The sequence below is a fragment of the Cervus elaphus genome, chromosome 15, assembly GCF_910594005.1.
Source record: "Cervus elaphus chromosome 15, mCerEla1.1, whole genome shotgun sequence".
Taxonomy (NCBI): Eukaryota; Metazoa; Chordata; class Mammalia; order Artiodactyla; family Cervidae; genus Cervus; species Cervus elaphus.
Genome location: NC_057829.1, coordinates 85696300 through 85719675, shown reverse-complemented (window position 1 = coordinate 85719675; position 23376 = coordinate 85696300). Strand labels below are relative to the sequence as shown.

Sequence of the window (23376 nt, the reverse complement as noted above, 5' to 3'; positions counted from 1 at the left end):
CTGCCCCTGGCTGTTCTGTGCTTTGCAGAGAGAAGGGGCCATCTGGCCAGTGTCGTCCGTATATCTGGCTGTTGCACAAAGGAGCCGGAGGGAGAGTTACCTTCTGGGAGAGTGGGCGGTCCCGGAGGATGTTAGAAAGATCTCATTTGATCTCCTGCCTTCAGCTGTTGGAGATCCCGTGGGTCAGCGAGGCAGCCCTGTTGTTGGGGTGCTTTTTCAGCCTCCTGAACTAATGCTGGTTCTCCTGGCTCTGCAGACACTCAGGGGCTGGTGGGCTTTGCAGCTGCCCTCGAAAGGGGATCTGTCATTCTGAGTGTGGGAGTTTTTCTGAACCTCTGTTCTGGGGTTCGTTGGGATGTTCCAGAGGGCTGGACTGGCCGTTTTTCATACTTGTAGCTTCAACAAACAGTGCCCTGCACACCGTGGGTGCTTGATAAACACGTGCCGCCCAGTGGGAACTACTCTTAAGGAGAGAACACTTCTTGTGTTTGGGAATTAATTGCCCAGCTTTTTTGCCTAGCGTAAGGCAAGTATCACACCAGCTTTTCAGTCCTCACTGCAAAATGGTTAGCTTCTTAAGTGATCCGAAGACATAATAGATGATTATGATGTGAATATAATGATAATGGGCTTTTACTAGGGAGGAGTTCATTGTAAATCATCCATTCAGGAGTGTCAGGGCTGAAAGAGGTAGTCCTGACTCTATATTTTCCTTTCAAGATACAGGTTCAGAGATGCAGGGACTTGTCCGGGGTTACTGGCCAGGTGTCAGGTCTGGATGGTGACCAGTTGGGAAATCTCAGCTCAGGGGCCACACCTGTGGCTTGTGGCCTTGTTGGAGGCAGATGCTCACTCCGAGGGGTCTCATCTTGCCCCAGGGCGAACCTCCAGTCATCCCAGGCTCTCCAGGGCTCCTCACGCTGGTTATGGAAACATCTGGATGATCCCAGTCGGCTCTGCTTTTTAATATCCTGTTTCAGCTATAAAACTTGGCTGTTATTCTGTGATCTGTATGCCTGCCTCTAGCTGCCACCTGCCTCTTCTCACTCATTACTTCATATTAGTTGCAGACGGGAAAATTGGACACCTGTACCTAGAACTATATATACACGGAAAGCAAGTAGCCCAGAATGAGGAAGGCCTAAGGGCCTCTCCTGTAATAACTCAAAGAATACGGATCATTTATTGAGGCTTTCTGTGTGCCAGTTGCTAGGCTAAGCATTTCATATAGATTATCTCATTTCCTCTTCACATCCATGCTGGGTGGAGATAGTTTTATTCCCGTTTTACAGATGAGGAAATAAAGTCACAGGACAGTGAAGTTAGTTACCCGAGGTCATTAAGCTGGCTCAGACTTGAGTCAGATGGACACGCAGGTCTGCCTCACTCCAAAGCCTGCGAAGCTTTGTTCTGATGACCCAGAAAACATTTTTGCTCCATCCCAACTTTCTACCAAGTTGTGTATCATTTGGTTCCCTGGGCTAGATGCAGAGGAGGAGCTGGCTGTGTATTTGTGGAGATCTGATCTCAGAGAAAATGTCTCTTTCGTATAGGTAAATTTTGTGTAATGAAACAATAGTTTAGAATGTATTTTCTCTACTGTAAAGCATGTGCAGTGGTCATTATTAACAAATAAAATTTTGATGATGAGCTTAATACAGAGTCAAGTATGCTTTAAAAATAACTTTTAAAAAACTGCCTGTGTTGCATGTGACATACATTTTGAGTGAGCCAGGGAGATTCTGCAGGTCAGTTTGAGAATCCTATCTCAAACAAAACACAGATGAGGTGTCTCGGTCAACGGGAAAGGTGAAATCTGGCAAGGAAACCAGAAGAACAGGATACAGGAAGGGCTTGCTCAAGGAGAGGAAGCAAGGAAGAAGTTATAGTGATTGTAAAATAGGCAAGGGGGAAGTTTCTTCATCAGGGAGTGGGGAGAATGGGGTCAGTCGTTTGATAACCAAAACATAGTAGCTGTGGTTGTCGTAAATACACATTTTGCCAGAAAATAACCTGGTATGTGATATTTAGGTAGTTTTGTCTTGATTTGGGACCAACTGCCATCTGGGTTTTCAGCATTATTTTAGCATATCTACTTTTGGTGTTAGCCAAAGAATTCTTCAGGGCAAAACATTGATTCCGTTGATTCACTGGGTTTTCTTTGGATGAATTCAGTTCGGTTCAGTTCAGTCACTCAGTTGTGTCCGACTCTTTGCAACCCCATGAACGCCAGGCCTCCCTGTCCATCATCAACTCCGGAGTTTACCCAAACTCATGTCCATTGAGTTGGTGATGAATTACTTTGCCCTGAATTGCTCACTTAGATAAACATACTTTTTGAAACTCTTCAAAGTAGAATCACATCAGCTTAACTTAGTAAAGTCTATTGTTTGTAACCTGTAGAGGGGTGTATTGGATAGCTTTTATCACATAGCAAGATACCCTCAAGCTCAGTGACTTAAAGCAGCAGCCACTTATTTCTCATGTGTCTATAGACACTGGCTGGGGGTCAGCAGGGTCTTGGCCACTCCAGGTGGGACTCAGCCAGGTGGCTCTGGTCCACGAGTCTCTTGTTCTCCTCTTGGCCAAGCTGCCATGTTCTTCCCCCAGCGCCCGTAAAGGTAGAGAGGGCAGGTGGACACACTCGACCCGTCTGAGGCCTGGGCTTGGGACTGGTCTGCTGTCTCTGAGGCCGCATTCTGTTGGCCAAAGTAGTTTCCAAACCCAAGTCAAAGGGTGGAGAAAGGTATTCCACTAATTTGATTAGAGGACTGCAGAGTCATTTATGTGGCAAAGGGGGTGAACAGAGAGAGGAATAATAAGCTGGAACCAAAGGGCAAACTGCCATAAACAGTAATAAACTGCTACTTACCAAATACTTCCTGTGGGCCAGGACTTTGTGTGTATAATAATAGCTAAGATTTATCTGGCACTTACTGTGGGCCAGACATTCTTCCACACGCTGGACACAAGTGGGTTCTATGAGTGTTACAAGATAGACCCTAAGATTATCTCCAATTTGTACCCAAGGAAACAGGAGGGGACAGGTTTAGTGGCTTACTCAAGGTCAAAGTAGGGGAACCCCGCTCCATCACCCAGGCTTCAGTGCTATATGTGATCTGTTACTGTCAAGGACTGTTGAGAATCCAGAGGCCCAGGCCACTTAAGGGACTTGCCGAGGTCACCAGGTGGACGCAGCTAAAGCCTGCTGGCCCACATGACTGCTGACCGTATTCTTCCCACTGTGCTATTGACTGACGATGTGAATTGAGGAACGTAGCTTTATTCTATTTACTGATTGTGATGTGGTCAAAGGCATGAGATCCAGGTATGAGATTGAGACAGATCTGTTGTTCATACAGAATTCTCCACTCTTGTTAGCCTTCTTCTCAGTCCCAGTCACAGACTTAGGATAGCCTTGAGCTAAATGTGAAAAATATTCCTTTTGCCACTTGTTGATTAATATTCCTTGGGAAAAAAATGTATTTTCATATACATAGCCCAAAGAGAAATGTCAGCAGTTAGACAAAGTAATCAGAAGAAGGCTTTGTGTTTTAGTAAAGGTTAATTAAGACCCATCAATTTTTTTTCTTTAAAACCTTGAAGTAAAAGAATGTAATTAGCTATTTTTTTCCCTTCTCTATTCCCAGAGGTCAGATGTAAATGTTCTACCTAAATGAAACCATTTATTTAAATTCATCCCGATTTCTTTGGAAGTTTTGTATATCTTTCTTTTGCTATATCAGCTTATAGCTACAATTATTTAATAAGGTTTTCCTAGGGTGAAATTGGATGCCCTTTATTGATCTTAACGCTGAGGGGGCATTCAATTACTTAATCCAAAGCACTATATCTGGGTCTCTCAATTACAATTTTGTTATAAATGGCTTGCTAATGATGCTCGGGCTGCATAGGTTAATAGGGGTCATCTTAGCCAAGGCTGGGTAATTGAACGCTCTCTATTCTGGGACCGGTTATCTGATCTCTCACAGTGGTACTGGGTTCCCACGATTCCAGCCTGCATCCACAGGGCACAGCGTTGAGCCTTGGCTGGAGGGCAATCTCACTGAAATGCATGCCTGAGGACTCTGGTTTAATACCCAATGGGGGAGCCAGGAGTCCTGGCTGATCGGAGTCCACTGGCACCAAAACGGGGACATTCCAGACAGGTGAAGTGCAAGGGATATCCATTGCTTATTTCTTAAGAAAGAATAACCTGAGGGTTAGGTTTCAGAATGACTGTTCTTGGTGTATAGAAAATCTCAAAAAACAGCAATCCATTTTCCTTTCAGTCTAGCTGCATGAATTTGATTTTTCTTCACTGAGTTGTGTTAGTTCTCAGCTATATGTATTTTAAAGATCCCTCTGAAAGAATCCAGAGTGTGCCTCTCTGTTTGTGTGTGGATGGATCTTAGCTTTCCAGACCTTCCAGAGTCTGGTCCCTGCCTTTTCTCCCATCTGTTTCCCACCCCCTTCTTGCCCCATAACCCAGAGATCTGCTCTCCTGATGGCTTTGCTCTCCAGCTTCCCTTTTTTGCGGGGTCTTTACTTCCCTGGTCCCTACGTGACTGGCTTACTTCTCATCAGTCAGATGAACCCTCCTGAATTAAGTCTTCCCTGGTCATCCTCTCTACTCTACCTCTCCTTCCTCTAAGGCGGCAGTTCTTCCCAGGGATGAAGGCCAGGGATGCTGCTCAACATCCCACAGTGCACAGAACAGGCCCCCACAACAAAGCATCGTCTGGCCCTGGTGCGGCATGGGGAGCCCCTGTTCGTAGGGTGTCATGGTTTTCTCTTTTTGTGTTTTCTTCCAGCACCTGAGATGATGGTATTCATTTGTGACTTTTTAAATTGTCTGTTGTCCTGTGATTCCCCTAACTCCGGGTGGAATATAAGTTCCAGGTGGGGCAAAGGTCTCCCTATTATGGTCACTCCTGTACCAGTCCCATCCACTTGGATGAGGGTGGTCTGGAAACCTCAAAGCTCCAGGCCCTTTTCATAGCCATGCACTCACTAGTCATATGGTCGTTGTTTTTAATCAAGTATTTTACATACTATATGCTGGTCAGATGTTTCAATAAAACATGTAAATGTAACATACATTTTTTTCTCAAAGAGAGCCCCCTGGGGGGATTTTCCACACCAGCAAAATCTCCAACTCTCCAGACACCAGCTGGGTGTCCTGCAATTCAGTTCAATTCTTCTAGTAACTCCCTGGAATTAGCACGGCTTTCACGGGTTAAGAGCTCAGTCCTCTGAGACTGGAGCTTCCGTGGTAGCTCAGTGGTAAAGAATCTGCTTGCACTGTGGGAGACTTGGGTTCGATGCCTGGGTCGGGAAGATTCCCTGGGGAAGGAAATGGCAAGCCACTCCAGTATTCTTGCCTGGGAAATCCCATGGACAGAGGAGCCTGGCGGGTTACAGTTCGTGGAGTCGCAAGAATCAGATGCAACTTAGTGACTAAACCACCACCACCTCTGAGATGGCCCCCACTTCAGGCCTGGGTCACAAGTCTTGGGTCCCCAGGCTACCCACACTTCTGTTCTAATTGGCTGCAGGGTCAGAGGTTCCTGCAGTCCTTCCTCAAGTTCCTTAACTTGAATGATGTGCGGTACTCAGAAAAGCACCCTCCTTACTCTTACGGGTTCATTACAAAGGAGACAGTATAAGAACAGCCAAATGGAGGAGATGCAGAGTGAGCCTGGGGGAGGGTCATGGACTTTCCAGGTCCTCTCTGCACACACCACACTCCCAGCACCTCCACGGGCTCTCCCACCAGAAAGCTCTAGGAATCCTGTCATTTAGAGGAATTTTTGGAGGGCCTGCAGCTCATGGGGTCGCAAAGAGTCAGACACGACTTAGAGACTGGACAACAATAACATTATATAGGCACAAGTGAGTAAATCATCGGCCACTGGGGATTAACTCAGTCACCAGCCCCTTCCCCTTCCCTGGAGGTTGGAGAGGCAGGGCTGAGAGTTCCAAGCTTCCAAGTTTTTCCTGCTACCAGTCCCATCCTGAAGCTGTCTGGGTCCCCTCTCCCCCGCCAAGAGTCGCCTCAGTAGCATAAACTGAGGTGTGGTTGAAAGGGGCTTGTTATGAATGACAGAAGGTATTGTCCCTGTCACCCCTCTCACCCAGGATGTTCCAAGGGTTTTAGAAGCTCTGTGTCAGGCAGGAACTGAGGACAAAGACCAGATATTTCTTTGGTATGACATCACACCCCCATCACATCCTGGTTTCCGGCCCCCAAACCTGGTCGTGCCAGCTTCCCCGATGGCTCAGATGGTAAAGAATCTGTCTGTGATGCAGGAGATCTGGGTTCGATCCTTGAATCTGGAAGATCCCCTGAGGAAAGAAATGGCAACCCACTCCGTATTCTTGCCTGGAGAATCCCATGGACAGAGGAGCCTAGTGGGCTAGTCCATGGGGTCGTGAGGAGCCGAACACAACTGGGTGACTAACACTTTCAACCTGGACGTGCATCTCGGGCGGTGCTCAGTGCAGAGTCCTCCTTTGGGAGGGATCTGGAGAATTAAAGAGGGAAGGGATGAAGGAGTGAATTATAGGAGATAATGTTGGATCTGAGTGTTTAGGCTCTGCAGGCCTCTGGAATTGTCTCCCCAGTTTTCTGCTCCCATTTTACGAAGTGAGACGTGGAGTGGGAGGTCTGGCTGGAGGGTGTAGCCTGCCCAGGGAACAAATCCTCTGGCCTGCTGTGTCCCAGGCCTCTCTGTTGAGACTGTCAGCTTCTCTGACTACTCAGGTCTATTTATTTACTGTGCTTGTCTTAGAAAACCTTTGTTCTTGTTGAGGAATGTTTTGCCCATTTTGGTGGGTCCAGATTTTGTACATTTTTGTCTTGGAGCTTCAAAGACCATGTTTTGGAAAAGATCTAATTAGGCCTCCTGCAGCCAGAAAGACAGAAGGGTGCAAACTGGCTCCCCCCTGTGATGCTGGCTGGAATCTCATTTTAACCCCGCTTGGCCTTGTCTTCGCCGTGTGAAAAATGTTTTCTTGGCTTAGTGATGGGGTTTCTGAGTAGGGGAGCTTGCCCTTTTGTTTCTTTGGTTTGGGAGAATTGTTTGTGCCAAGTGATGGTTCAGGGCTGGTTGAGCAAGTTGGAGGCAGAGGTCTGAGCCTTGAGGTTTCCGCCGAAGTCCCTCCAAAAACTCTCAGGGATGAGGGAGTGATGGAGCCTGAGGCGTTGGCCTGGTTCCGGGCTGTCTGCTCCCATGGCCCCCTCTCCTCTGTGCTTCTCAGAACTGCTCTGACCCCTATCTCAGCCTTTACTCACTAGCATTCCTCAAACTGCTTCCTTGAGACATTAGATAGAATTCCATGGTCAATTATGTTTTGGAAATGTTGTCTATTATAGTCCTCTCTTATGGATTCACAGTGAAAAGATGAAGTCTGCTCTAAAGAAGTCTGTGTCATTTGGGCCATCCTACCTTTCCTCTAGGTAATTTAAGCCCTGAAGACCTATTGACCATGCAGAACATTTTGTGGAAGACATTTTAGGAATACCACATGGCTATTTCATGGTCATCGTGTTTTGATAAAACATGGGCCTTTCTGTCCAAGGGAAGGGGATGTTGCTACTGGTGAGTTGATTGCTCGGCCTCTCCGCCAAAACGAGGGGGGCTTTATGCAGAGTTAGTTAACACCATCTTCCCTGGGGACAGTAAGGATCGTTGGAGGGGTGTGTGTGTGCGCAGAGACAGAAGTGAGTCTGCCACCTTTAGCTGATTCTCAGGTGCTAAGGAAAGATACTGTGATGGGATTGCCCATCTTTGATTCCGCTTCAGACGTTCTTGGCATTCACTGACAATGAAAAAACATAATAGTAATAGTCATTGATGATGCTATCATTATTCATGTTATCTCTCTTTTATGGGATCCTAAACATGTGTAGGCATTCTGCAAACTCTTAACATGCATTAGCTGATTTAGTACTTGTTACACACTTGAAAGGGAGATACTTTCATCCTAATTTTACTGGTGAGGGAATCAGAGCTCAGAAAGGTTATGCAGCTGACTCGAGGTCACACGGCTGGCTCATTAGCAATGTTCTACCACTGCTAGAAACCATATAGGTCTCCTTTTTTGCTGTTTTTACAACGTCTACAAAGAAGTGTCACTTGGGCAACAATACATTTTATAGCTGCAGACTTCTATTAATGGATTTTTAAGAATCATGTTTTCCCAAGGATGATGAAAGTGAAAAATTGTTTCATGGTCTGAAGTGTTCTGTTACTCAGGGGAGTACTGCATGTTGCATTTAATTGCTTCATAACTTAAAGTCAAAATTTTTTTAATATGATACATTCTACTGAAGGAGAGAATCATTTCAGTGTTTCTAAATTTTCATTAACTTTTGCATCCTACACTGATAATAAATGTTAGCTCTAGGTTAAAAGACTATTAGTGCTGTTAGGAGGGGAAAAAATATTTTCTCTGCTTCCTCCCATCTTAACTACTCTCCTTGGATTTTTTTGTTGATTTAAAAGAGTTGTTATTTCAATTCATCCTTCAAATTCATAGTGACTGACTGTGCATGAATCAAAGAATGATTCCAAGTTGGGGGCAGGGGTTCTAGTCACTTAGCTGTGTCCAGGCACAGACATTATAGAATATGTGGGTTGTGTGAAATAAGAGGTTTAATAAGGTGCTGGTGGAGCTGGTATTGGGGTCACATTTGGTGGCAGAGATTGAACTCCAAAGCCAAACACCAAGGACCTGACACCTCTCCCTTCATCCTATATGATTTTCTGTAACTTGCTTGTAACCCAGCCAGCGTGGCTGAAACTTAGAAGTGGAAAAGAAGTGTGAACTTCTCTCCTTGGAAGATGTTCCCAGGGTGATTGCTGTCATCATCTAATGTAATAAAATCTCTTTTCTTTGTTGTTTAGGTAATCTGACATCTTAAGGATTTTGTTCCGCATGAAGAGGAAACATTTCAAAGGAACATAGGATGTGAAAGAAGAAATCTCCATGGACTCTGCATGGATGGTGTACCTGTCCATCTCTCATTGAGGCCATGAGATCTTCTAATCCCTTGGGTGTTTCCATGTTCTCCAGCGAGAACACTTCCACTTCATTTGGTGCCATGGGAAAAACCTGAGGGTCAGGAAGAATTGTTCCTGACCTTGTGACTTTTTCCAGGATCACAGAACATGACAATTGGATATCATTCGTGTTATCTTTTGGAGGCAAACCAAAGAACGTGATCCCTCATTCTCTGGTGTTTTGGCACCTGCTCCTTTTTATTATTGTTTCTGTTGCTTGTGCCTTCCGATCATCTTATGTGATCACTGAGCCATCCTTCAAGTTTTACAGCACAACTTGCAGGCATCCGGACTCCTCAGGGGCTCGCCCATGGCTCAATGGGCCAGCAGTCCAGGGGCATTACCATGAGGCACTGCATTAATTGCTGCATCCAATTGTCACCTGACGACGTACAGACACAGCAGGTCAGCTGCCGAGGAGGCTCCCATCACGGTCGTCAGGAGTGCCCAGTGTGCAAAGCAGAAAAGAAAATTGTGTTTCGAGTGGACGGTAAGCAGATGAACTTGCTGGCTGTTCTCGAAGTGAGGGCTGATGGGAATGAGAGCTGGGGTGGGTTTTTGCGCTTCAAGAAGGGGAAGCGATGCAGCCTCATTTTTGGATTGATAATAATGACGTTGGTGATGGCTTCTTACATCCTTTCTGGGGTCCACCAAGAGCTTCTGATCTCATCGCCTTTCCATTACGGAGCCTTCCCCAGCAATCCCAGCTTGACGGAGGGCGAGAATCCGAGTGACGCAAAAGAGCATCATCACCAATCCTCTGTAAATAATATTTCATACATGAAGGACTATCCAAGCATTAAGTTAATTATCAACAGCATCACATCCAGGATTGAGTTCACCACCAGACAGCTCCCAGATGTAGAAGATCTCAAGAAGCAGGAATTGCACGTGAGTAGCCTGATGCTCATCTCCATTGACTGATTTTTAAAGAATGGCTGCTTCCTTTCTTATCATCACCTCTGGCAAGAAAGTGACCAAAATTTTCCCAAGTGTAATAGTGGTAATTTGACAGCCTTATGGATGAGAATTCACTGGGAGGGCTGTGTCCATGCCAACAAGGGAACTCTGTATTGAATGGCACAGCTAAAAAGGTTGAAGGAACCCCCCCTTCTAATAATTCCTTTCTGGGATGTTTTGCTTGAAAGGTGGTCCTGGCAGTTAAAATTACTTCTGTAGATCACTCTCTAGTCTGTCCTAAATCACCGTGTTTGTCTCTAACGGCCACTTAAATATACAACTATATAGTCGTGTGTGTGTGTGTAAGATAAATCACGGTAGAATGGATTTTGATGGAACTTGTATTTTCATTCTCTTCATATTTTATTTTTGTTGGGGATTTAGGAAAAGCATGGTCATTGTTTACCAAAGTTACTTTTAGCATTTAGTCATCATCCAGTAATACTTCCCATGCGATTGTAATAAGCCTCAGTGTAGGATCATACTGAGGACAGAGTGTGTTTCCCCCCGCCCTCAATGTGTCTCTCCGTTTCTGTCTCTTTCTGTTGCAGATGTTTTCCGTCATCCCGCACAAATTTCTTCCCAACAGTAAGAGCCCCTGTTGGTACGAGGAGTTCACGGGCAGGAACACCACCGACCCCTACCTGACCAACTCCTACGTACTCTACTCCAAGCGCTTCCGCTCCACCTTCGACACGCTGCGCAAGGCCTTCTGGGGCCACCTGTCCCACGCGCACGGCAAGCACTTCCGCCTCCGCTGCCTGCCGCACTTCTACATCATCGGGCAGCCCAAGTGCGGCACTACCGACCTCTACGACCGCCTGCGGCTGCACCCGGAAGTCAAGTTCTCTGCCATCAAGGAACCGCATTGGTGGACCCGGAAGCGCTTTGGTGCGTGCCGCCATGTCCCCATGGCAAGGGTGCTTCAGCCACCTTCACCTTGTCACTCCTTCCGGGGTCAGGGGTCAGGGTTGGAGTGGGAGCCCTGAGAATGACCCGAGCGGGGCATTCTGGGAGGTTCCAGGAGGGAGGCAGGTGGGGAAATGAGAAAACACGCTGAGAGGCGGAGATCAGAGAGTTCTGTGGTTTAGAGATCCCCGGGCAGACACCCAGCAGGACTGAGTACCCAGCTCCCAGTCACCTGGTGAGCATTTATGCAGTGCCGGCTGTGTGCAGGGCCAGCGAAAGGGTGCCGGATGGGCACTCTTCTTGCCTTGAAGGGCCTTGGGACATGCACCATCCAGGTGGAAGTTTGTTGGGGGCTGTAGGCTCTCAGGTCGCAGCTCAGTGCTGTTCCTGCTGGAGCCCCCACACCCACACCTCTGCACCGGGAGGAGGCAGGAGAAAGAAAGGTGGCTGTGTCTGGCCAGGTTTCAGCTTCCTGCTGGAGCATCCCAGGACCTGAGCCTGTCACTGAGCTGCTTCCAGCCTCTTCTCTGACCTGCCTGCCCCTTGGGCCTCAGAGGGTCAAAATGAAAGCCCCACAAAGGTAATTCTGGGCCACCCTGCTCACAGCACCCCTTTCCCAGGAGGTTGACGGTGGATACCACCCCATGACTCCTGCAGGCTGGTTTCTGCTCCACCCAGCCCGAAGCCAGCTTGAGCCACCCACTCGGCCCCCAGGGTCACTGTTTCCTCTCCCTCAGCCTTTTCCCTTCTTCCAGGAGACATTTGGTCACTGGAGCTAAGGGATGACAAATGCCAAAGTCTGGGTGAGCCTGGAAGGCGGTTTCCGTGGCAAAGACCTAGGTTGCTTGGAAAGGAATTTTGAAAGTTTTTTTTAGTACAACCTAAGTTGAGATCAACTCTTAGTGTGTTTCCTGACAAACGTTTGACTTAATCCTTTTGATGTTCCTCCCAGAGTGAATAGAAGTGAAAATATGTCTTTTGTGGTTTGCCAGCGGCCACTGTGGAAGCCAGAGTTTCTGTGCTCATCTGTAGGGGGCCCTCTGTTACACAACTCACCATCTTCCCCCATGAAAACCAGGTTCCCGCTAGTCAAGGGGCGAGTCATGGGGGCATGCAGCCTCTGGAGTCTGGTGTCTGGTACCACCTTGAACCTCTTGCTGTTTTGCCTGTGGATACTCTCTCTCCACTTTCCATTAGACTTGACGGCTGTGGTTTGGGGCAATGTGTTGTCAATACATTTTCAAGTGAAATTTACCCACCTCTCAGGCAAGGGACAATTTAGGCTGCATGTGGCTGATGCCAGAATAACTCGGGTGTCAGCCTGGGGACCATCAGTTCTCCTTATTGTTTGGACAAATGAACAGACTACCTGATGGAAAAGAACCTCAGGAAGGTGCTGGGGAGCCCTGACAAAAAAAAAGATGTATCTGAGCTTCAGAGAATATGGCCCCTCTGATGGGAGGTGTTTTCTTGTGATTCATCATGTGTATTCTGATGCCATTGCTGCCCCACCCCTGGGGGACCTCCCTTGGTGCCCATGTTAACCAGCCCTGACCTCTCTGGCCCTCCAAGTAGACCCGATTATAGTTCTGGAACAGGCGTGCCATCCTTTCAGGGGCTACTGTGCACCTGAGTGGCTGTGTGTTCCAGACCTCAAAGTGCACGTGGCCTAAAAGAGGGAGGCTGGTTTGCAGACATCCCTCCCTCTCTTGCAGCTCATGGGGTCAAGCCTTGGCTGCTGCAGCTGAGCCCTCAGACCTTTCCATCCGTTTGTGGTCACTCCCTTGAGGCCACCAGCCCAGCATGGCAGCTTTGTCCTCAGTAACCCCTGCTTCCTGGTTCTTGTAGGAATCGTCCGCCTGAGGGACGGGCTGCGGGACCGCTATCCCGTGGAAGACTACCTGGACCTCTTTGACCTGGCTGCACACCAGATTCATCAAGGACTGCAGGCCAGCGCGAAGGAGCCGAGCAAGATGAACAGAATCATTATCGGTATGGCTTCAGTGGAGCTCCTGCCCTGGGCCAGGCCGGGCTTCACTGCACCTGCAAGCATTTGCATGACATTTGCCCTCAGATGCTGAGTGCATATTTCCCCAGTGACTCCCCCCACCCCTCTCCCCTGTGTAAAATGTTCGTATTGTTTGTGCAGTTTTCCATAAAGCAGAAATGTTTATTAGACTCTTTAGTTGCGTGGAGACTCAAGTGCACCTGAAATGGCTTTTTTAAAATGTTGCCGTTTCTTGCTTTTATTAAAGTTAAGCTTGCACACTGGATTTCTCCTCATGATACATCCATCTGAGTAAGTTTGGATGGAGGATCATGAATGCAAAATGAACCAGTTAGTCATCAGTTTAATTCTTGTGGTGTTTGTACTCCCTGGCCGCTGGGACCCTGTGAAGATGGAGGTGGCCTCTCCCGAAACAGATGCATCTCTCGTGCATCGTGGGTGACTGATTGCTGTTGGAAAAGCTTAGGTCTTGTCAACCTAATGCCTTTAGACATTCAAAATGAGGTGGTTTGATTAGCAATCATTTTTTTTTAATTCACAAGAATGTTTTATAAAAAACATATCTGTTTACTCTATTGGATTCAGCTTAAAAGACATTTATCCACTTACACCTCTGAGAGAGAGAAATCGAATCACATATTTTTCTTAAACTGGTTACCTGAGGCAGTGATCTATTTTTTCATTCTTCTAAATCTATTATATTTTGATTCTCTAAATTCGGTTACACTATCAGTGACTAAGAAGAATTGTAATCAACCATCTGAAAGACAGCTGTTTACTTATGTGTCCCATGTCCAAGGGGGACAGACTTACATGCTGAAGCTCTGATTTATTTATTTTTAACTCAAAGAAATCGAGTCCTAGAAGCCAGATGAGAGCATACCCTCTTACTCAGTCCAAACTGGGTACTAGCTGTTTTCTTGCAGCCATGAGTTAACACGCAAATTACAAATCTTAATTAATATTTGACTGCGGCTCCCATACCATAGGGCTGTGGGCTTCCCGGGTAGCTCAGTTGGTAAGAATCTGCCTGCAGTGTGGGAGACCCTGGTTTGATCCCTGCGTCAGGAAGATCCCCTGGAGAAGGAAATGGCAACCACTTCAGTACTCTTGCCTGGAAAATCCTATGGACTGAGGAACTTGGCAGGCTACAGTCCATGGGGTCGCAAGAGTTGGACATGACTTAGTGACTAAGCCACCACCACCCATATCATATGCCTCTGGGAAAATCTCACATTCTTGTGAAATAGCTAAAAAACTATACATCCCAGGGTCAGGAGATAGAGCCTAAGCTAACGAATTAAAAAAGGAACGCTTTAGTTTGGTTTTCTCATTTTATTTACTTCTAGATTTAGAAATGAAAACTAAAGAATATATCCACACTCTGATATTTACCTGAAGCAGAGTTTTGTTGAGTTTTATGGTAGACGGAAAGCTGACATCTAGCCCGGGCTGTGCCACCAGTGAGCTCCATGCCATGCAACAAGTTGGTCTTTGTGTTCCTGGACTCAGTCTACTCATCTGTAAAATGGGTTTGTTGGACCAGCTCAGTTCTGGGTTCCTCCCCACCCTGAAACTCTGCTTTAGCTTCTTCTGGTTGGATCCCTGGAAGAAGCATACTGGTCTTTCTTAATCTTGGCCAATGGATCATAGAGGGCCCTTTCTCAGTGGTCTGGGCTAATGGCTGGAGTCAGAAAGGACTCCAGCAGCTGGGTTCTCTGGGCTTGGGATCAATACATGTGGAAAGGCCGCTGCCTTCTCTCAGGGCTGCCCTCTCTCAAAGCCCCCTCCTCTGCCCTGTCAAAGTGCTCAAGTGAAGCTCTGATTGTTTATTGAATTATTGATCTTCCCCTAGGTTGTAAGGTTTGAGATTAAAGGGGATTTTCTGTCTTGTTTCTGTCATCTATCTACAGTGCCGAGCACAGTGCTGGGCACATTTTAGACACCAAATCAGAACTTTCTGCATGGATGATTGAAGGATGAGTGAATGATGAATGAAGGATGGATGGGTAGATGGACAGACAGTTAGATAGATGGACAAGCATAGAACCAGTTCATTTACGAGCTTGACAAAATTTGTGCCAACTTAGTTCTAGGTACTTCCCTTGTCCTAGTATTCTCTTATTCATTGTGAGTAGAATTTTCAAAGGACTTCAGATTGGCTTGTTTTTTCCTGTGTTCTAGGGTATTACCTCTTAAAAAAAATAGAAAGATAGAAAGATTAGAATAGAAATGCTCACCTGGACATGATTGCACATCCAACAGAATAAATAGGACCCTGCTAACTCTCTGCATAACCGTGATGTGCTCATCAGTGATCAAAGAGACTTAGTCTTCGGGCTCAGATTTTCTCTGAATAAGTGACTTTGAGATGTGTCATATAGTCCCGTGTACAATGTCAGGAAATCAAATGTATAATTAATTGATTGATTTGCCTTTCTTTCTGAATCTCTGAAGATTATTCTTAAAAAAAAAAAAAAGAAAGAACCAGTTCAAGTCTATGAGATAGAAATGCTGAAAGGTCTGTGTGTTGGCCTCACCCCTGGCCTAGAATGTGCTTAACTGACCTCATCATGCTTCAGTCATGCCGACCGTGATCAAACAGGGGCTAGAACCAGTTTCCTGTTCACCCAGCCAGCACTGAGTGAATGCCAGCTTTGTCCAGGCCACGGGGTGGGTGGGCATGCAGGACCAAGGTCCCATGAGCCTTCCCGCTAAGCCTTCCTCTTCGAGTGTGCTCGGGGACTGACCCTTGTTATTTCAAGGGAAGATTGATGCGGATTGCATGCCGTTTCCTAATGAGAGTCAGCTTGACCAAACTCCTCCTTCACCCCTGATGCCTTTTGAAGGAAACCATCTAGTATATTCTCAGTGGGCCCTTAAAATGCCACGGAGCTGTGCGCCGTAGGCAAAGTTAAACATCATGAAATTGGGAGGCCAGATGCTCATAGAGATTTTTCTGCCACATCCTGGAGAGAGGAGCTGGGAGGAAGAGGGATGCTCAGCGTGGCTCAGATCACCTTCCTCTCCAGATGGAGGTCCTTGCGGGGAGGCGGTGATGGTGTGGCAGAGGGCGGTCGTCAGCCTCCTCTTCCCAGAGTCCAGTCGGCCCGCTTCCTGGACCAGCTCACCTGTGCACAGCTATTGTAGACGGCATCGCAGTCAGGTGTGGCCCCTAGTTCAGGAGCCCGTAATTCAGCTTCACTCACTCGCAGCGTTTTCTGTTTCCAGGCGAGGCCAGTGCCTCCACCATGTGGGATAACAACGCCTGGACGCTCTTCTACGACAACGGCACAGACAGCGAGCCCCCCTTCCTGACCCAGGACTTCATCCATGCCTTCCAGCCAGATGCAAAGCTGATCGTCATGCTCAGGGACCCCGTGGAGAGGTGAGAGGCGTATTCGTGGATTCTTTTGTTTCGGGAAAAGAAAAGGCAGTTTTCAAAGCCAGTCTTCTTTCTCATCACAGACAAGATTTTGCTGCTGCTTCTTTAAATAAACAGGCTTAACATGTGATGTTACTGCTATTTCTTATGTAAACGTTATTCTTGGGGCAATCTTCACTGCCTCTAAACAAACTGGATTGTTTCCTTATCGTTCTGACCCTAGCCTGTGGGCCTTCAGCCTCTGCCAGGTCTGGCCTGGGGACATGGGACTGCCCCTTGGGTGATGTCCAGGCGGGAGAAATGCCCTTGGAATCAGGGGTGTCAGGTTTCTCTGTAGGGTTTAACTCCTATAGTTCTTTGTCCTCTGCCTTGATTGATGCCTTTCTCCTGTCGGCTCTGAAAGTGCTAGCTGCAACTTTCCTGAGAGGAAGAAAATGACAGAAGTGTGGTAGCTGCTCGGTGTGGATGAGGTCAGGCTAGTGTGGTCCTGAACAGACTGGGTGAGGGTGGCTGGGCCAGCACTGGGCCATGCTGAGGTCGTTGACAACGGCTGTGTGCGTGGCAGAAGCTTAGGGCTGCCAGGACTTAAAATCATTTAGTCCATCACATCCCCTCTGGCCCGGCCAGTACCGCTGCACCAGAGGCAAGAGGCTCAATTCTGCTCCAAGAGTTCCCATCCAGGGCAACCCAGTTCCTCTAAACCAGCCCTGTGAGAGCATCCTTCCTCCGTTGACCCCAAGTCTGTCTTTTGGGAGTGTCCACACTTTGGACCCATTTCTTCCCCATAGAACTACATAGATCAGATTTAATCCTTCTAAATGGGTGAGCCTGCCAGATATAGAAAACATTGTCGAGGCCCTGTGTCTTTTTTTCTTTGGACTAAATGCCTCTTGTTATGGGTTATTATGGGGGCTTCCCAGGTGGCACTGGTGGTAAAGAACCCACCTGCCGATGCAGGAGACATAAGAGACGCGGGTTTGATCCCTGGGTCGCGAAGATCCCCTGGAGGAGAGTGTGGCAACCCACTCCAGTATTCTTGCCTGGAGAATCCCATGGATAGGGCAGCCTGAAGGGCTGCATACCATGGGGTCACAAAGAGTCGGACACGAGTGAAGTGACTTCACACACAGCACAAAGGTTATTATGCCCCACGCCCCCACACACGCCAAAGATGTGTGTGAACTTGACCCTGTTGGGAAATAGGATCTTTGCTGATGGACTTAGGTTAAGATGTGGTCACACTGGATGAGGGTGGGTCCTAACCCAGGAGCTGGTGTCCTTACGGGGAGAGGAACTCTGGACCCTGGGACCCACAGACACAGGGAGAATGCTGTGTGAGAATGAGGCAGAGGTTGGTGTGATGCTGCCAAACCCCCAAGAATCGCCAGGGACGGCTGGGACCGAGGCCCAGAACAGACTCTCCTCCGAAGCCCTGGAGTGCGCCAGCTCTGCTGGCACCTGGATTTCAGACTTTGGGCTTTCAGAACCGTGAGAGAATAAATTCCTGCTGGAATAAGCCACAAGTCGGCGGTAAATGATTACAGCAGTCCTAGGATGCTAACACACCCCTGGTTCCTTCCTTGGATAGCAGACATTCCTGGCCCCATAGCCTTGTGAATGATGATCGTTTAAAAAACACCTATAATCTCCCACCCAGATAAGCGTTATTTTTATTTTGGCTTGTTTTCTTCCAAGCTAATACTTATCTATGCAGAGAAGTGCTCTGTGTGTGTGTGTGTGTATGAGCGTGTGGTGTGGTGTGTGTACAGCTTGTGACTGTACAGTCTCTCATCTTGCTTCTTTCATTTCTAATTCTTGATTTGCCTCCGCGGGCCCCCCGTGGGTCTTGGAGTGGCCTCCGTGCCCTGCAGTGATCTGGGCAGAGAGCTGGATGGCCCCTGCCCCGTCCCCATCCCTGCAGACCCCCTGTGCGGCACCTCAGGGGCCATCTTCATGCTGCAGATGGTTCCACTCTGCCCGCTGCACCTCCTCCAGCCTTGGGAGTCCCTCCACGCCGATCCTGAGGCTACCCTGCCCTCGGGGCAGCTCGCCATGTTCTGCCTGCCTCTTCCCACACCTCGGGAGACAGGAGTTCGGCCCTTCTGCCCAGGGAGTGGGCTGGCACCTCCCCCCTAGCTTGAGAACAGTTGACCCAAACCAGCGGTGCTCTCCTGTGTATGTGATTACATAGCAGTCAGCCTTGAGAGGCCCGGTGACTAAGTGACCCCCCGCTGCCCACGGAGGGGTTTTCACAGCTGCTCTGTCGCCCTCCCCCAGGCCACCCCCGCTGCGGCTCACGAGGCTGGAACCTTCTCTCGGAAGGGGTGGGGGCCTCGCTGCTTGGCCAGCGTCTTCCCGTCACGTCTCCCCGTTCCTCATTCTGAGGAAGGTCACGGGCCTTGACTCCAGAGGGCCAAGAAGGTGAAACTCTGGCCTCTGTCACCCCCGGGGCACAGAAATGGGAGCCCGGGGGATGGGGTGCTCATGCCAGCTGCAGACAGGGGTGGGCGATATGGTCTGCAGTTCAGCCAGGGTGGGCGGGGGGGGGGGGGGGGGAGTGTGGCCCTGAAGAGGGAAGGAGCAGCTAGTGGAGAGGGCAGAGAAAGGCCTTCCTGGAAGAGCTGAGGCCAGGCAGGGCTTTGAGGGCTGAGTAAGAGTTTGCCAAGTAAAGAGACAGGAAGAAGGTCAAGGGGAAGGTGCGTTCTGGGCAGGGAGGACGGAGAGCACAAAAGGAAGGACTGCGTGTTCTCTCAGAGAGCAGAGCCAGCTTCCCTGGGTGTGTCCCTCTCCCCACAGGGACACGGGAACCATGAAGACAGGCTTTAAACAGCAAGAGCCATCACGCTGCCCAGGTTCAGACACTGAGCCAGGAGCCAGGCCTGCCCGACTCACCTCTCAGACCTCAGCCCATAGTTCCTCTTTTAGAAGACGGCCATCCCAAGGAGTCTTGTCTCCTTTTTTTTTTTTAAGAACAAATGCCCTGTTTATACTGGGAACTGAAAGTTCTTGCCTTCCTGACACTCACTTAACAGAAAGAGTTCATCAGTTGAAATGTGCGTTGATTCCTAGTCACATGCTGGGCACTGTTCTGGGGCTGAGCAGGCGTGCATAGACGCCCGCCCTCCAGGAGGGGCACTTCGTCAGGAATGCGAGGCCCTGATCCTCATGCACAGGTGATGGTGCGGAGGAGAAGGGCAGGATGCCGTGGCAACACAGCCTCCGCGGGAAGCTAGCCCCGTCGTGGGGCTGCTGCCTGTGTTCGTCATCAACTGATGCGTCACAAATCACCCAGAAACCTGGCCGCTTAAGGCAGCACATTCAACTATCTCCCGCTGTCTTCCACGGGTCAGAACCCGGCACAGCTCTGCTCTCCCAAGGCCGTCGTCAAGGCGTCACCGGGGCAGGGCCTCATCCGAAGGCTCGACAGGGGAAGGATCTGCTTTCAAGCTCATGCAGTTGTTGGCAGAATTCAGTTCCCCAAGAAGTGTGGGAAGAGGGCCACGGTTCTTTGCTGGCCATTGGCTAGAGGCTGCCCGCAGAGCCTTGCCACTGGGCCACCCCGTCATCAGAAGCTGCTTGCTCCATCAGAGCCTGCTGCAAGTGGCAGCGAGCTGCTGCGAAGCTGGGAGCCTCCATCATTTGTCATCTGAGCACGAGAGGGACAGCCCATCACCTTTGCCACATGGTCTCGAAGAGAAGCAAGTCACGTGGTCCAGGACACAGGCAAGGGGAGGGGGCTACAGGGAATGAATACCAGGAGGTGAGGATCTCCGGGACCATCTGAGAAGTTGCCTGCTCCTCTGTGCCGCTCTCTCGTCGCACAGCCAGACGGAGAGGAAGCGCCGGTGCAGTGGCAGCGACCCCCGTGCAGAGGGTAATGTGTGCGTGTGTGCGCCTTCTGTGGGGGCTGCTGACAGCGGCAGCTGTTCCATTGCCTTTTAAACGTTTACAAAGGATGTAACAATAGGAATTTCTTCTTTTTTGAGCCCCGTGACTCATGGCCTGTCTGAAATGGCTGGCTCATTTCCCATTGCAACCAGAAAGGATGATAAATATCGGGTGTTTAGGTCACTCTTGAAGAAACAAACACTTGGAGCCCGCGTTCCCATTAGTCTTTACTGGGTCCCAGGCCATCAGCCACTGGAGCCGTTCTGTGACCTTGCACTTCTGCAAGTGGCAGATTCCCTGAGTTTCTCCCTGCCCATGGGATTGGACCGCATTTTTCTTTCCTTGTACAAATAGACTCAGAGAGGAGTGGGGAAAACCTTCATTTCTAGTTTAAATTCACATTTAGCCTTTATGTCTATAATTGATCAAAGGCAGAGAGTTTGAAAAGGTTGAAATTGTAAGCAAAATCAAATCAACCACTTTAGAGCTTCTGGGGAAGCAAGCCCAGTTATCTTTCTGGAGAGGAAGAGAGAACAGTGGAATGTGGATGGGATGGTTCTTAGGGCCAAAGGGCCAGCCGAGAATTCCTGGTGCACGTTTCTCTACGTGAGAGATAACGACAATTTAAAATTCAAGTTCCTCGGCTAAATCGGCCCAGTTAATTAGAAAGAAGCCACCAATTACAAGCAGGATTTTCCTTCATTTAGTTCAGTTCTTAAGTGGAAAAGACTTCTTTTCAACACTGCTCACATTGGCCGCCTGCCTGTTCATTTGTGAGATAGTTGATGGAGTTTGACTCAGCGCAGAGGTGGTTACAGTCCCCAAGAAATGCAGAAAATGGCTGGAAGGTGCCCACCCCTTCAGCGTACTTTGTTCGAGGGATGTTTGGAGAGTGGTCCTGCACCGTAAGTCATGGACTTTACCGTCCCTGTATCTTGGGCTTGATTTTTCGAGTGATCTTCCCACAGTGCATGGTAACGACCACCTCAGGAGTCTTTGGTTTTCACGTTTTATGGAGAGAGGTCAAAGCAGAAGGAGAAGTCAGCTCCATTAAGGGTAGAACTTGATTTTGACCCTAGTGTCTTAAGACCCAGCGTCTTGTCCCCAGTGCCTTGGAATCTGGGGAGTTATTTTCTTCATCTGCTTTTATGAACTGATTTTCTTAACAACCCACTGGGCTGGTTAAATAAGTTATTCTCTTCATGGCGATAAACTAGGAATGGATGGAACGAGGCTGCTAATGAAATGAATCCATTTGTGTGCAGTTTTTCATTTGGACAGAGAGTGATGAGCAGGAGGGAACCTTTGGACTGGAACCTTGAACTTTTCATGAATGTCGTTCCATCGCTAGAGTGGCTACTGGGGTGTGTGGGTGGTGAACAGGGACCCAGGATCATTGTGATAGGGACACAGCCTCAGGGACCAGAGGGTCTGTATCTGAACCCCATCTCTGCAGCTCTCTGGCTATGTGACCTTCAGCAGGTTATTCAACCTCTCTATGCCCTGTTTCTTCATTGATGAAATGAGGGGAAATAGTCCTATATCTGGGGCTTCTCTGGTGTCTCAGATGGTAAAGAATCTGCCTGCCACGCGGGAGACCCAGGTTCGATCCCCGGGTTGAGAAAATGCCCTGGAGAAGAGAATGGCTACCCAGTCTGGTATTCCTGCCTGGGGAATTCCATGGACTAGAGGAGTCGGGCGGACTGTAGTCCATGGGATCGCAAAGAGTCACACATGACTGAGCAAGTAACACTTTCACTTTCAGTCGTGTATCTTGGGTTGTGAGGATGAAGTGACTTAATATGTGTAGTGTGTTTAAAAGTGCTGGGCAAGTGGTAACTATTATATACTTATTAATTACTATTATTATAGTAATAGTAATATTACTATAGTAATAACACAGTAGTAGCAAGTAATAATAATAATATCCAGACCAAGCACTTGGATACTCATGAAATGCTTATTGAGCCCTCTTGATGTGCTAAATGCACTGCATACATTGGAGAGCAGAGTCCTTCCCGTCTGCCTTCCTGGAGTCTTCTCCAATGGAGAGGTGGCAGCCTAGCATTCACTGATCACTTTCTTTAGCCTGGTTCAGCGCTAAGTCCTTTTCAGGCATTGCCTCCTCTGAACTTTGCAAGCAGGTTGTCTTGACATGTCACAGCTGATGTGTGTGGGCTCAGTGGGGTTAAGTCACCTATCAGCTGTCACCTGGTTAATAAGTGGCCCGACTGGGATTTGATCCCATGTCACTTGGACTGAGGGGCCAAGCTTTTCATCTCTGTCGTAGGTCAGTTACTGGGAGGCCGACTCTGAGGCAGAGGGTGCAGGAAGTTTATCAGTTCAGTGTCAGTTCAATCGCTCAGTTGTGTCTGACTCTTTGTGACCCCATGGACTGCAGCACGCCAGGCTTCCCTGTCCTTAACCATCTCCCAGAGCTTGCTTAAAGTCATGTCCATTGAATTGGTGATGCCATCCAACCATCTCAGCCTCTGTCGTCCCCTTCTCCCACCTTCAATCTTTCCTATCATCAGGGTCTTTTCCAATGAGTTAGTTCTTCCCATCAGTTGGTCAAAGTATTGGAGCTTCTTCAGCATCAGTCCTTCCAATGAATATTCAGGACTGATTTCCTTTATAATGGACTGGTTGGATCTCCTTGCCATCCAAGGGACTCTCAAGAGTCTTCTCCAACACCACAGTTCAAAAGCATCAGTTCTTCGGCACTCAGCTCTCTTTAGAGTCCAAGTCTCACATCCATACATGAGTACTGGAAAAACCATAGCTTTGACTAGGCGGACCTTTGTTGGTAGAGTAATGTCTCTGCTTTTTAATATGCTGTCTAGGTTGGTCATAACTTTTCTTCCAAAGAACAAGCGTATTTTCATTTCATGGCTGCAGTCACCATCTGCAGTGATTTTGGAGCACCCCCCCACCAAACGAAGTTTACAGGGCATGCTTTTGGGCCAGCCCCCGTGAGGGGCGACAGGCAGGACCAAGAGAGGGAGAGGTCACAACAGGGGTCTCAGTCAAATGCTTCCTCAAGGCATCTCCCATCCACCGGCCATTGGCTGTGTCTGCCCTGGGGAGGTATAACCTCAGGTGGGGCAGGTCTTTCAGTAAAGGGACTGAACTTGTGAGCCGTGAGCAGGATGGCGGCT

At 48.4% G+C, this 23376-nt stretch overlaps 1 protein-coding gene across 3 annotated transcripts in view; it reads left to right on the top strand.

Annotated features, from left to right (window-relative positions):
* The window catches only part of CHST15 (carbohydrate sulfotransferase 15), a 77222-nt gene that overhangs the window by 32823 nt on the left and 21023 nt on the right, over positions 1–23376 (top strand). For all 3 annotated transcript variants that reach the window (XM_043925182.1, XM_043925183.1, XM_043925184.1), the window contains exons 2-5: positions 8913–9959; positions 10580–10919; positions 12786–12929; positions 16177–16333. In XM_043925182.1, the coding sequence (XP_043781117.1) occupies positions 9387–9959; positions 10580–10919; positions 12786–12929; positions 16177–16333 (1214 nt within the window). In that variant the 5' untranslated portion in view covers positions 8913–9386. The remainder of the gene's footprint in view (positions 1–8912; positions 9960–10579; positions 10920–12785; positions 12930–16176; positions 16334–23376) is intronic.